Source organism: Mesocricetus auratus, unplaced genomic scaffold (genome assembly GCF_017639785.1).
Source record: "Mesocricetus auratus isolate SY011 unplaced genomic scaffold, BCM_Maur_2.0 Super-Scaffold_100013, whole genome shotgun sequence".
NCBI classification, from domain to species: Eukaryota; Metazoa; Chordata; class Mammalia; order Rodentia; family Cricetidae; genus Mesocricetus; species Mesocricetus auratus.
The window spans coordinates 32,231,398-32,245,726 of record NW_024429196.1 but is presented as its reverse complement, the minus strand read 5'-3'; the positions used below and the strand labels follow the sequence as shown (position 1 = coordinate 32,245,726).

The following is a 14,329-nucleotide window of genomic DNA, read 5'->3' as shown; positions in this document are numbered from 1 at the left end:
AGTTTTTGGGACTTTGTCTCACTAGACCAGACTGGCCTTGAACTCACAAGTGTACGGGCCTCCTGGATGCTGGGGTTTAAAGGCGTGCACCACTACACCCAGTGCCATTTCATTTTCAGCTGTGGCCAAGTTGTGGCTGTGGTTTTATTTCAGGATTTGGCAGCACAAGATTTGAATCTGTACCTCAGATGGGAGCAGTAGTAACAACAAACCCCTCATGTGCTCAGCCTATGGACCCCTTATGGCAGCAGTCATATACACCCCCGTTTTCTAAGTGGGGAGACTCAGAGGAAGCCAAGCAGCTGTGACCATGGTCTGGGTGCATACCAACCCTTGGGTGCCAACACCCACAGTTCCAGCTATCATACTGCATTCCTCCTGCTATGCTGGACATTTCCAGACCTACAGTTACAAGAGTTTAGTTAGAAGATGCTGATCTGGTTTCACTCATTTTTTTATTTTAAAACGCTTTTGTGTTGCTTAGGAATGAATGTCTGAGAACTCCATATGAATTGTTGTCTCTATTTCTTTAATGCTGTTAATATATAATTCCAGTTCTGTGTCAAGTATAGCCAGCAAGAATTTGTCGCTCAAACAACAACTCGTGAAAATTGGAAGCTTTAGATAAAGCTTCATTAAATTTCATTAAAACAAACAAACAAACCTTCCAAATCTATCTCTGTGAATTGGTAGCCAGTTTGGTATACAGAGGGAGTTCTAGGACAGCCAAAGCCACACAGGGAAACTTGTCTTGAAAAAGAAACAAACAAATCTACTTAGGAAATCGAGCAGAAAGACCTTACTCCATGTTTTCATTCGCCAGCCCACTGGTGATCATGGATGAAGGCCTAGGGACACTTCCCTACCCCACCCCCGCCCTACCCCCACACTCTTCTAATTTCATCTGTGTAGAACTACCACACAGGGTGTATTTATCCTGTGAGGTATGCTAGCTGCAAACATACTAACCAGTGTCATAAACATCTTTAAGAAATCTATATGAAGGTGACCATACATTTCTAAAGTACTTAATTAGGAAATTATGATGTGCCCTTATTGAAAATCATTATCTTCCAAAGTCACTGCTAAGAAACTTAAGTATTTATCTTAAATTGAAAACTTTGGATTTTTAAATTTTATAATTCAGTGTCCCGTGCCAATTTACATTTTGTGTAATTCCTTCTGTCTTCTCCTAGTTTCTCTTTCCTTCAGGGTGCTGATTCAGAGTGTGTATAGTTCTGGGGAAATTAATAAAAAACCAAACTTAACAGGCTTGATGTCTATACCACAGCCATTGCTTTTTACATCTGGTGGAGCACAAGGAGGCGTGGAGGCTTTTCCTGGGTGTGACGTGCATTTCTTGTCTCCAATGCAGGCGAGATCGATGAAGATGCAGTTCAGAAGCATTCCCACCTCAACGTGGTAGGCATGGTGGGCTCCATTGACAATGACTTCTGTGGCACAGACATGACCATTGGTACAGATTCGGCTCTGCACCGAATTATTGAAGTTGTTGATGCCATCATGACCACTGCCCAGAGGTAAAAGGACTCACAGAAACTATTAGGATATAACTGCTGACTTCTGCCCATTCCCTAGATAACATATTAGTAGTAGTCTCCGTGTGCTTATGGGAGAGGAACTAGAAAACAGAAAGAAATAATAATAAACAATGCCAGAAGCCCCGCCCCCTTCTACCAAGGGTCATTTCATAGAATAATAACAAAAGAGAACGATTTCGTGAGTTTGTCACAATTGTTAGTGGAGTGAGACATTATAGAGTCACTTAGGATTCTCAGCTACAGACAACTGGAGTGTGAGTAGGACATTAACAGTTCATCTGCAGTGATATAGACTGACAAGGAGGCATTACAGAGTCCTGGAAGCCTTTGCAGGAAAAGCATGTGAAATATTAAGTCGGACAGGTCCTTTTGTATTGTGAGTTGGTAGCTTGACACTTGGAACGCTGGAACAAGCATTATTGAGGGAGGCTGGGGCTTCATGGGTTCCTTTGCATATGTGTCTGGACCTTACCTGTTCTCTGTCCACTGAACTCTGTGACACTGGAAAATCACATCACCTCTCTAGGACAGGAAGGATGATTTAGGGCAATTGGGATTTTCCATTGCAAGGAAAGGTAGTCATGTGTTGATGGAGCTGGTTTGTAGCATTCATGCTCATGTGTTTACACGGATACAGGCAGCCTTTGGCTTCACTTTTCCTCTGTAGAACAGAACTCCCAACTTCATGGCCTCTCCAGCTCTGAGATTACAGATGAGTCTGGCCAACCCATGGCTTTAAGAAGAATCCAGCGTAGTTAAAGGGTGATACTTTTTAGAAAAAGGCACAGGAAAGCACCTTCCAAGTATAAAGAAGTCTTGGGGAACAAGGGATGGATGTACACTATGTGACTAGCGGCAGTACCAAGGATGTGATTTAGTTCACATAGTACTTGCCTAGCATTCAGGAAGCCCTAGGTTTGTTTTCCAGTATCACGCAGCTAGAGGTGATGGTGCATGCCTGTAGTCCCAGCATCTTGAATGTGGAGACAGAAGGGTCAGAACTCTCTATGTACCTACCCTTGGCTACACAGAGTTCAAGGTCAGAGTGGGATATAGGAGAGCACATTTTAAAAAACAAAACGCCCCCAGTGCAGTTATTGAAGCATCATTACCCCTTAGGTCTAAAACACTTGCAGCAGAGCTTGCTTTTTATAGAAAATGAGTCAGCTTTTGGAAGCTTGGTGCCAGGCATAGTTGAGAAAGCAGGCTTTCTGTCTCTCTTGGCTGTAAGAACACTTTCTTGCTGTGAGTGGTAACATGACCCTTTATCATTTTTCTAGCCACCAGAGAACCTTCGTCCTAGAGGTGATGGGGAGACATTGTGGGTAGGTATTTGCAGGTATCTGGTAGGTACAATCCTAGTGGCATCTGTGTGGGTGTCCCACATTGTGCTGTGCACCATGCATTGTAACAGAGGGCAGTCACACAGGACAAAAAAACCTCCTGCAGGATATCAAGGGCCAGAGCTGCACAAGGTTGTCTCTGAGCATGGGTAGCACACTAGTCTTGCAAGCAGGGTCCTTCCTCTCTGTGTGTTAATGACTCTTTTTCCCACACAGTTACTTGGCCTTGGTGAGCGCCTTGGCTTGTGGTGCCGACTGGGTGTTCCTTCCAGAGTCTCCACCAGAGGAAGGTTGGGAGGAAAGCATGTGCTTGAAACTCTCTGAGGTAATTGGGAGTCTGGATATGCTGCTCGAGTAAGGATCCACAAGACCTTTTGGGGTGGCCAACTTGGATGGCTTTGTTTAAACACTTAAAAACTTGCTGCTCATAAAACAAGGTCAAGCCTGTTGCTGAGGACCCACCTACGTAGGCTGTTCCTGTATGGTTCTCTGTCTGGTGTTGCCATGGAGAAACAGCTGGAACTGTTGACTGTCTTTCATTCAAAGCAGTAGTCCTGTTTCTAGGTGACTCTCACACCATGAGATGAGATCATGGTGGTTAAATGAAGTCAGGATTACAGAGAAAACTCTTGTTTGCTATTCGAGACTTCCTCATCACTGAACTCAGATGTGCAGTGGACTCTTTGGTTTTAAATATTGCTCCTCCTTCCTTGCAGTATAGTGTGAGGTTTTGTGACATTTCTTTCCACAGTGTGTGGGGATTTTTAGGGTCTTTTTTTTCCTATCCATGGTCCTCTCTTCTCCTGTCAGGAGTATGTCGTACATTGTCTTTCCCAGTACAGTTGCTTATTAGGGTGGGGTGGATAGCCCCCTATGAAGACCTAATATAAACAGTGTGGGAGAGCTTCTTTAAGAGCATGTGTAGCTTTCAGGGCAGAGATATTCATAAGGACGTTACTCTTCTCGCCCTTAGTTTCGAAGCAACCTTCTCACTATTCTACAAGAAAATTATGTAAGCATTATATCACAGACCAATTTTATTTATAGCCAGCAAGCACAGAAGCCTGTCTAGGAAAGGCTGTGTGTGTATAGGGGGATAGAGGGTGGGCAATAAAATGTTGCTTTTGAGTAACGGTGTCAAAGGAAGCTAATAATGGAAATTGTGAACCAGATAGGTTTTGCTGAAATAAAATCCTATGTGGAATGATATTGATTGAAGTTATAGGGAGAAAAATGAGATTCAGCATCCTTAACTTGAAATAAGCCACATATAGTAGCCAACGTGCAGCTATTGCCACTGAGAGGGAGTTTCATCTGCTTTGGTCCTGCCTGATCTGGGGGACATTAGCAACATCCTTAGATGCCTGGCCCCATGAGATGAGATGAGAGGTGGCATTCCCATATACTGGTTCTTTTGTATGACCCAAAGACTGGATTACCACCACACAGGACAACTCTACATCCTTAGAAGTCGTATCTGGTCCCCTCATGTCTTCTTCCTGACTTCCCTGAAGCCTGATTACACAGTGAATTGTCACAGGTCACAGATCCATAGGCAATGAGTCAGATCCGGAAGACTGTAGGAGCTTGGCTGGCAGGAAGTACGGAGTCCGTCTATGTGGCCAGAATGGTCATTCAGTTTGTAGATATTCACTTTAGATTTAAGACTGTTTCTTCATGTCATCTCATCTGTAAGCCTCCTTAGACTCTAGACTTCATACACTGTGCTCTTAAGTAGGACAAGACCAGGATACAGAGCTTTCCATTCCTGCAAGTTTTGGCTGAGTTAGGGCAGAAATGTTTGATATCTTTGTACCTGTCATTTGCTTTTATGGGTTAACAATAAAATACTGCAAGAAGTTTACTCAACATTTTAGAAGATTACCTAGCCTGAGAAACAATCTCCACAATATGTAAAATTATCAGAGCTTTACAAGGCTACAGATTGGCTGGATATTGGCTGTACCACTAATTGGATAACATTGATCAAATAACCTCACCTTTCTTTATCCAGATGTGCTCTTCTCTTACATGGAAAATCATAATCCTTAGTTATTTTGTGAAGGTCAGTGGATCAATTCAGTCTAGATAACAAACATGGCGGCACTCACTAAGTTGTTGTGGCATGGCGCCTATCTTCCTACTTAAATATACTGAGGGGTCCATTGTTGGTGTGTGTATTTCCCATATATGTATGTTCATGTGTGTGCAGGTACATATGTGTATAGAGATATTGTAGTTTGTTTCTCTTTTGCTGAAACACTAGACCAAAATGAACTTTGGAAGAGAAGGGTTTACTTTCACGTACAATCTGTCATCTAGAGGAGCTAGGGCAGAAGCTCAAGGCAGAAACCTGGAGTCAGGAACTGACGCAGAAATCATGGAAGAATGCTGTTTGCTGGCGTGCTTCCTATGGACCATATTCAACTAATTTTCTTACTCAGGTCAGGCCCACTTGCTCAGGTATATAAGGGATGTTATGGCCCACAGTGGGAATAGCCCTCCTACCTCAACTAGCAATCAAGAAAATGCCTTTGGGTCTTGTTCAGACACTGCCTACCTTTTTTCTCTTTTGAAGAAAATTTCTAATTGGCAAATCTCAGGGATCTATCTACCTTCTGTCTTCATTTCTCCAGTTCTAGAGTTATAAGTTACATTATTTCTCTCCATCCTTTTTTTTTTTTTTTCTTTTGTTTAACGTGCTCTGGGAATCAAATTCAGGTCCTTGTGCTTGTAAAGGCAGGTATTTTACCAAAAGAGCTGTTTCTGCAGGCTACAGATTCCAGTGTCTTTTAATCACTTCAAAATATTGTGTTTTATGGCTGACGCATTTCCATTTACCCGTCCCATATTTATGGACATTGTCCTTTCAAGTAATGCTAAGGTAATCACCCTGTTCTCATATCTTTATACTTTAAAAAAGGGGTTTCTTATCAGCACATTGTTCAAAGCATGGCACATTTCACAGCAATCACAAACAAGAACAAAATCTTTATTTGTCACTTTGATGTCACACACCTCTGATCCGTATCAGCATGTTACTTGCTGCCCTACCTTCAGGCATGGTCAGGGCCCCACACACTTATCACTGACCTTGTCTAAGGGAGCATATTTTGTTTGGGACTTTATAGAAAGCAAATCCATTGAGAATGAGATAACCCACGCCATGATATAGTTGCCATGCACACTTAGTCTTATCTTAGCCTTGCATGACCTTTTGAACTAATGTAAGACAGTGTATGAGAGGATGAGTTCATAAGACAGTGTACCAGAGTGTGAGTACACAAGACAGGGTTCCAGAGTGTGAGTAAACACAATAGGCACTAGAGTATAAAATGGAAAATAAGGGTAATTGTTTTAGAGCCTTTATATGGACTCTGTGTCTGTTAGATTTCTGTTACTGTAGTAAACATCTGAGCTAAATCAACTGTAAGGGAAGTCATTTACTTTGTCTCCTGATCTTGGAGGTACTGGCCCAGGGTTGGTTGAACCTGTGCTGCTATCATGAATCATGTCAGGGTTACAGGACAAAAGAGGCTGTTTAACTCATGGTGGCCAGAAAGAAAAGAAAAAGGAAAAGGAGGAGAAGTGTCTTAGTTAAGGTTTCTATTGGTGTGAAGAGATGCATACCATGACCTCAGCAACTCTTTGACAGGGAATGTCTTCTGTGTATACGTTTGTCTTATTGGTTGATGAATAAAGCACTGTTGGCCAATAGAGAGACAAGATGAATGAGACTAGGAGAGGAGGAGGATTCTGGGAAATGTAGGCAGAGTCAGTCACTATGTAGGATACGAGAGGAGTTAACAAGTAAGATAAGACCACGTGGAAATACTTAGATTAATAGAACTGGGTTAATAATTTAGACAGAGCTAGCCATAAGAAGCCCAAGCCAACTACCAACAGGTTCATAATTAATGTAAGTCTTGTGTGTTCATTTGGGGCTGATGCGGCAGTGGGCCCAGGCTGGTGGGAAGAGTTATTGTAACAACTCTTATAAAGGAAAACATTTAATTTGGTTGGCTTACAGTTTCAGAGGTTTAGTCCACTGTCATAATGGTAAGACATGGTGGTATGGAGGCAGACATGGTGCTGGAGCTGAGAGTCCTACATTTTGATCTGCAGGCAAAAGGAATTGAACTGAACTCTAGACTAAGTCTGAGCATAGGAGACCTCAAAGTCTGCCCCCACAGTGACATGCTTCTTCCAACAAGGCCACCCCTTCTAATAGTGCCACTCCCTTTGAGCTAATGGGGCCAATTATATTCAAACTGCCACAAGTAGGGATGGGGTCATAATAACAACCCCCCCCCCAAACACACCCAAAACATTCTGCCGATTATCTAGTCTTCTCCCACTAGGTTCCATCTCTTATATTCTATTTTTTTTTTTTTTTTTTGGTTTTACGAGACAGGGTTTCTCTGTATTGTTTTGGAGGCTGTCGGTCCAGCCTGGCCTCGAACTCACAGGGATCCGCCTGCCTCTGCCTCCCCAGTGCTGGCCACCACTGTCCGGCCCATCTCTTATATTCTTACCCATTTGTTCCATGGGCTGGGGACAATTCATGGGCCTTGTGACATTCCAGTATCCTTTCCTGATTTCTTATTTGTGACCCAGCTGTCAGCTGCCATGCCTGTGTACAGTGTTATCTAATATTATAGGGAAGAATTGTCGGCTTAACAAGACTAAGTTTAAGGAGGTCCATGGGGAGATGAGAAAAAGCTCAACATAAAGGGAACAGAAAACATGGTTTGGGGCAGGGAAACTGGGAAAGTCCTGCCTGTGTTTGCTCACTGTCAATCTACATGTCTATGCACCCCACCTTAGCCCAGGGCTAACTGGGGCCAAGTTCTCAGGTGTACTTGTAATGTCCCTAGACTGCTAATGCCCTCAGCCCTTACAAAGGTACCTTTCACCTACTTTGGGGGTTACTGAGAAACACTCCAATTAGGCAATGCTTTCTACCTGGAAAGAAGCCATTTCCATTTAGGATACATTTCTCTGTGTTTGTTGTTATTAAAAACATTATACATTTTAGGAGTTTGAATTTTCTATTTTCCTTAGAACCGTGCCAGGAAAAAGAGGCTGAATATTATCATTGTGTCTGAAGGAGCAATCGATAGCCAAAATAAGCCAATCAGCTCTGAAAAAGTCAAGGAGGTAAGCATGTGTGACGCCTCACCTTTGCTCTGCTGCCCGTCTGGGCATCACAGTTCTCAGCATGATCGATAGGACTTAGATTTAGAATATTAACTCAACTTTCATAACATGGAGAACATGAAGCTTAAGAGCTCTGGACAGCCAGCATTTCTTGTCTCTAGTAGTCCTAATGGCTCCATGAATAACAATAGAGAAGACAGTTGAGTGGGTAAGCATGTTCTTGAGTTAGAAAGGACCGGCCCTTAAGCAGACTTTGTACTGAAGGTAAGGAGTCTTGACGGCTTGGCAGCCAGCACAGTCTGGGGGACTTCTCTGTTTGGAATGATAGAAAAGGACATGTCAGATTTCCCCTCTAATTTCCTTCTAACCTGGAGCATCAGCTGATCACATTCCCATCAATAAAACTGCCTAGTTGGCTGTGAGTCACTGATTCCTTGTGGCCCTGAGGAAGGGCGGGGTCTGGCGGGCGCTGCTCTGCAACTCCTTCAGGCTGGTGCTTACCAGTCTCTACAGGACTTTGACACACTAAGATCTCAGAATCACTGAGCAACACAAGCTAGGCTGTCTTGTTACAGCACTGAGTCAGGGCCCACAGGTATTACTAATCTGTTTCTACAAGTCTTCTTTTTCCCTTCCTTCCTTCCTTCCTTCCTTCCTTCCTTCCTTCCTTCCTTCCTTCCTTCCTTCCTTCCTTCCTTCTGCTCCTGCCTCCCTCCCGCCTCTCTCTTTCTTACTTTTTAAAAAATTCTTGCTAATTAGCCTTTGTTGGACTCAAACTGGCCATCCTCCTGCCTCCCCCTCCCAAATGTTAGAATTGCAGGCATGAACAGCATACCATGTCTTACTCATTGTCTTTTGCATGTAGTGCTTATGACTAGTACGCATGAGCTCATGTTTCTGGCAAGTGCTTTACCATTGAGCCACACCCCACCCCCCAGCCCTTATAAGTTGTTTTTTTTTAATCATTGTTAAGTTATGGTTATTTAATGAGCCAAGCTCATTTTTTATTGACTCCAGTATCAGATCAGCACCTCAGCATTAAATCATCAGTAGGTGTCAGTAAGAGATATTCAGCAGTATTGCTGATCGCTCTCTGTAAAAGCAGGACAAGGGTTTTTTTCTCACTGAAATAAAATTAAGATGAGCTCCAGCAATACCAGATCAAGAAGTGTGAACAGATGGATGTAGGTGGCTCTATTATATATACAGGGGATATTTTACTAGTCTGAGTGTGGCGATTCTTGTCCATAACCCCCAAACCCAGGATACTGAGGCAGGAGGATTGTTAAGTTCAAGGCCAACCTTGACTGTGTATTCTGCTTCAAGGAATCAAAACAAACAGCAGCAACATGAAAAAGATTTTACTTGACAGTGAAACCATTATTTGAAAAAATAAATTTTAGAATTGTTGCAAGGAGAAATGAAGCAAGCATCAGTTTTAACATTGACATCTGAAGACCAAGTAGAGGTCCCTTTCTCAGTGTCAGTACCCTATGACCACACCTAGCTGCTAAAGCCACAGTGAGGTCTGTTTGGTTCTTTGTTTTCTGATGGACATCTTTCTCCACAGCTTGTGGTGAAGCAGCTGGGCTTTGACACCCGGGTGACCATTCTTGGACATGTGCAACGAGGAGGGACACCTTCTGCATTTGACAGGATTTTGGTAAATGGGGATGGAAAGTACTGGGCATTTTCATGGAGGCTTCCTAGAAAGATACTCAGGCTGACCAGCAGCTTCATCTCCCGAGACAATAGTGGCCCATGTTCTTATTTAAAGGTCCTTTGGGACTTATTGACATAGGATGATTTCCTGGGCTGAGGACACAGCTGACGTGGGATGTCAGTATGTCTACTGATAGGGAAGGCATGGGTGCCAGGAGAGTCCAAACCCTAAGTTCTCAGTATTACCTGGTAGTTGTTACTGGAGTTAAAATTTTATTGTTACAAAGATGAGCAGAGATAAGCAAAATAGAAGCAGGTACAACCCCTACTGAATTACTGTTTCACAGCATAGAAAGCAGGCAGAGAGTGAACCCTGGGGTGGTCTCTGGCTATGCATACAGTGCTTCTGGAGCATAGGATGAAGGTCTCACTATCTTTAGTGTTTGTGATTATCATTTGCAGGCCAGCCGCATGGGGGTGGAAGCTGTCGTTGCCTTGCTGGAGGCTACCCCTGAGACCCCAGCTTGTGTGGTGTCGTTGAGAGGAAACCAAGCTGTGCGCCTGCCTCTGATGGAGTGTGTGCAGATGGTGAGCTTGGTTCTGGGTGGGCATGGGCATTGGATAGGCTACCTACAGGAACAAGCGGGTGCTTCTAACTGTGTGGTCTGCTTCGGACTCAGTGGAGTGCTGGGTCAAGTGGCCTTTTGGAAGGCAGAATGATATGCCCCACGGATGATGGCAGCAGGCCTCCTGCATCACTGTCTAGTGTGTAAAAACATCTCCTTCTTTTGCTTCTTTTCTTTTGCCACCCATGAGTCATTTCTAGTGGTCATCTCTCCTAGCGACGAGTCTTCTCCACTAAGAACTGGTAATGAGTTGGTGACTGTTTCCTCCTACAGTCACAGATGGTTCAAGTAGCCTCTATGCACCAAGAACACCAAGAGTGAGTGTAGGGCCGGGCAGTGGTGGCACGCGCCTTTAATCCCAGCTCTCGGGAGGCAGAGGCAGGTGGATCTCTGTGAGTTCGAGGCTGGGCTGAAACAATACAGAGAAACCCTGTCTCATAAAAACCAAAAAAACCAAAAAAAAAAAAAAAAAAAAAAAAAAAGAATGAGTGTAGGAAAATGGTCCTGCCAGTAGCTGGTGCTGTAGGTGTGACATGCCCAAGACCCTCCAGTTTTGTTTTCTGTACTTTGTTCCTGAGGACATTCTGATCAGTGATAGGACCTTGACATAGATCCCAGTAATGTTGAGATAGCCCCACTCTTTCAGGTGTGTCTACTGATAGACGAAAGAAAAATGGATTCTGCTTTTCAATTCAGTTTCTCAGATGCAGTGCCAGTGGTGCTTGTTGCATTAGAAACTGCTATTTTCATTTTTCCAATTTTTTTTTCATGAAATGGTGCAATGTTTAGGCTTTTGGATGATCCTGACATGTGTATCTTTTATAATACACACACACACTCACACTCACACACACACACACACACACACACACACACACAGTGTGAGTGTCAAGGTACTTGTTGAAAGTAACCTTATCTTAATTCCCAAATAGGGATGAAGACAGTATGTATACATATGTGTGGTGATCTGTGTGTATGTGTGTTCCTGTTTATTCTTGGGAATGGAAGGACAAAAGAAGTCTCTAAAACTGTATGAGAGGTGATAGGTTTAAAAGGCTAAAGCCCTGATCTATGTAGGTTTCTTTGGAGCTAATGGCTTCTCCCTGTGCCTGTGTTCACTGTGGACCTTGGATTACTTGTATCTTGCCTGATATTCAAATAATCACTAGAGGTTTCATAATAAACAACTGCAGAGAGCCACTTGTGTAGAGCCAGCAGTTAACTGAGGCATCTGGGATGTTCATCCCTGAGCTCTGTCTTGACGCTGCCTTTGTCCCTCTGTTGCCCTCGGGCACCTGTGAGGCACACTGGAATCCTCAGCAAGTCAGTGAGCTAGCTGTGTTTCCTTTTTCCTTAACTGAACTGAATTGAGCATTAATCAGATCCTCTCCTAGAAGACCCATTTCCATGAACCTGGCTTTTGTGGAAATCAATCTTTTAGATCTTGAGGCCATGAGCAGCAAGAGTCCTCTTTTCTTTGAGGCTCTACCTTCACAGATGGGTACTGCCATGTCAGCTGTTAATTCGGGGGCCAGCAACAATCCAATGGGATCAGACTGTGAAGGTTCAGTCTTAGAGCATCTGAGGCTTGATTCATTCTTTATTCCTTTTTTTTAAAGACCCAGGATGTACAAAAGGCAATGGATGAGAGGAGATTTACAGAAGCCGTAAAACTCCGAGGGAGGTGAGTTATTGCGAGTAAAACTCTACTAGAAATTCAGGTCCTTGTTTGATGATTGAGACTGTACTTGGTCGCAATATAAAAATTTAAGAGTTTGGGCTGAGGAGATGATGTTTCAGCAGTTTAGGGAACAACCTAAGATCAGTTACCAGAACCCATGTGTCTTAGTTCTTAATTGGGGTAACTCCAGCTCCAGGGAAATTTGATGCCCTATTCTGGCCTCCACAGGCACTGAACTCCTGTGTACAAACCCATATTAAATTAAAACTAAATTGCCGTTTTTCTTTAGGAGTTTTGAGGGAAACCTGAAGACCTACAAACGTCTTGCCATAAAGTTGCCTGATGACAAGATCCCCAAGGTAGGTAGCCAGCTTCCATTAATGACCCAGTCTTCTGAGTGGCCCAGGAACCTTTTAGCCTCGTACCCCATTCAATGAGGATCCATGAAAACCCATCTTCACCTTTCCATTGTGGCCTTAATGGTCACTTCCTGCTTCTTCTAAGTGTGTAACAAAAATGGGAGCTTGCACTCATCTGATGACTTGATACTGCCCTGTTCTGTTTTCAGAGCAATTGCAATGTGGCTGTCATCAATGTGGGGGCACCTGCTGCTGGAATGAATGCAGCTGTGCGCTCTGCTGTTCGAGTCGGGATTGCAGATGGTCACAAGATGTTTGCCATCTATGATGGCTTTGATGGCTTCGCCAAAGGCCAAGTGAGTCTCCCAGGAGTCCCTCGGGAAGTGAGAATATTATTGTACATGCGGAGGCTAGACTCCTCCCCCCCCCCCCAGCACCTAATTATGGTGGTGGTGTGAGCAGACCAATAACGGAGTTGAGGGGTTATCTTCTGCTTAGGAATCCTGCCTTAAGTCAGGTTGTAAGCCTTTACAGAAAGCTCAGGGTATCACTTATTTTCAGATTTCCTCAAAAGACACCAAGGCATGGGGTGATCTGTTGATGCTCACCACACAGGCTGTTAAGTTTGGATGGAATGGATAAAGCACATGGTGTATACCACACATTAGAACACTCTAAAGCCTTAATAAAAACAATTCTAGGCTGGGATGTACCTCAGCAGTGGAATACTGAGTGCATGTAAGGCTGTGGGTTCCATCCCCAGCACAGGCACAACAACAGCAATCAGCAAAGGTCTGGAGCATTCACTGATTTCCTTTTGCTGCATGTGATTTGCGTACATTATCCCTTAGGACTTTATGCAACGTCTAAATTCCTAGTACCATTTTCTTATGAAAGAAGCAAAGAACAGAAACATTGACTGACTTCGATTACTTCTCATGATGTAGCGTTTGAAAGAGGATGGTGAGGCATGTCTGTTCTCTCAACCCAGAGCTGCTGTAGTTGGTAGCATGTCAGCAGGTTGGAGATACCAAGTTGGGGGATGTCTGTAACTTACTTAAAGACCTCACCAGGATGCATTAATAGTAAGAGATTCAACAAAAATCACATGGCTGTAAGCTGTGAGACCTGGAGTTGGGCCCACTGTGTACTGTTCTGTGACTAACTCATGCCTTACCTAATATGGGAATCGCCCCCTGTTACCTATACTTTACCTGCTTAGCCAAATGGTGTTTATGTTTCTCCCTTTACTCTCTTCTTTGCCTTTAGTGCTAAAGTATTTTAACCTTTACCACTTTAAAAATGATTATTCATTTTTTTTTACTAGTGACAGATTCTGGTCATCTAAGGCGTCCACCCAGGACACATGCTTAGGGTTAGGGTGTGAATTTCCCCTACAGGCAGGGAAGGAATAGTTTTGCTGAGGCTCTGAGTTGTGTTTAGCCTTAGAAGGACACGCCATGTCTTGACTGAGTCAGCACCTCAGAAGGAAACAGATCCACAGCCTTACCCATCTCTGTGGGACCCAGCCTCTGAGAGAGTTTCAGAACCTTCCATTCCTGCCCTTTCTTCCTCATTTCAACTCTTTTGCTCTCTTTTGGAAATTTAGGTGAAAGAAATCACCTGGGGAGATGTCGGAGGTTGGACTGGACAAGGAGGGTCCATTCTCGGAACAAAACGGTAATTTCTAAATTTTAGCCCTTGAACAAGTTATTTTATTTTCATCTTATGTGTGTGAATGTTTTGCCTGTATGTATGTCTGTGCACCATGTGAGAGGGCATTAGATGACCTAGAATGGGAATTAAAGATGGTTGTGAGCTGCCGTGTGGGTTCTGGGCACCAAAACTCAGTGCTCTGCAAGAGCAGCAAGTGTTCTTACCTGTTGAACAATCCAACAATCCTTAACAAAGAAGGGAAAAGCAACTCCTGGAGTCT

General features: G+C 43.6%; 1 protein-coding gene across 2 annotated transcripts in view; it reads left to right on the top strand.

The window, feature by feature from the left end:
• The window catches only part of LOC101840180 (phosphofructokinase, platelet), a 64,055-nt gene that overhangs the window by 27,925 nt on the left and 21,801 nt on the right, over positions 1-14,329 (top strand). For both annotated transcript variants that reach the window (XM_040755570.1, XM_040755569.1), the window contains exons 5-14: positions 1,376-1,541; positions 2,843-2,887; positions 3,122-3,230; positions 7,970-8,065; positions 9,636-9,728; positions 10,190-10,315; positions 11,973-12,037; positions 12,324-12,393; positions 12,603-12,749; positions 14,003-14,073. In XM_040755570.1, coding sequence (XP_040611504.1) covers positions 1,376-1,541; positions 2,843-2,887; positions 3,122-3,230; positions 7,970-8,065; positions 9,636-9,728; positions 10,190-10,315; positions 11,973-12,037; positions 12,324-12,393; positions 12,603-12,749; positions 14,003-14,073 — 988 coding nt within the window. The remainder of the gene's footprint in view (positions 1-1,375; positions 1,542-2,842; positions 2,888-3,121; positions 3,231-7,969; positions 8,066-9,635; positions 9,729-10,189; positions 10,316-11,972; positions 12,038-12,323; positions 12,394-12,602; positions 12,750-14,002; positions 14,074-14,329) is intronic.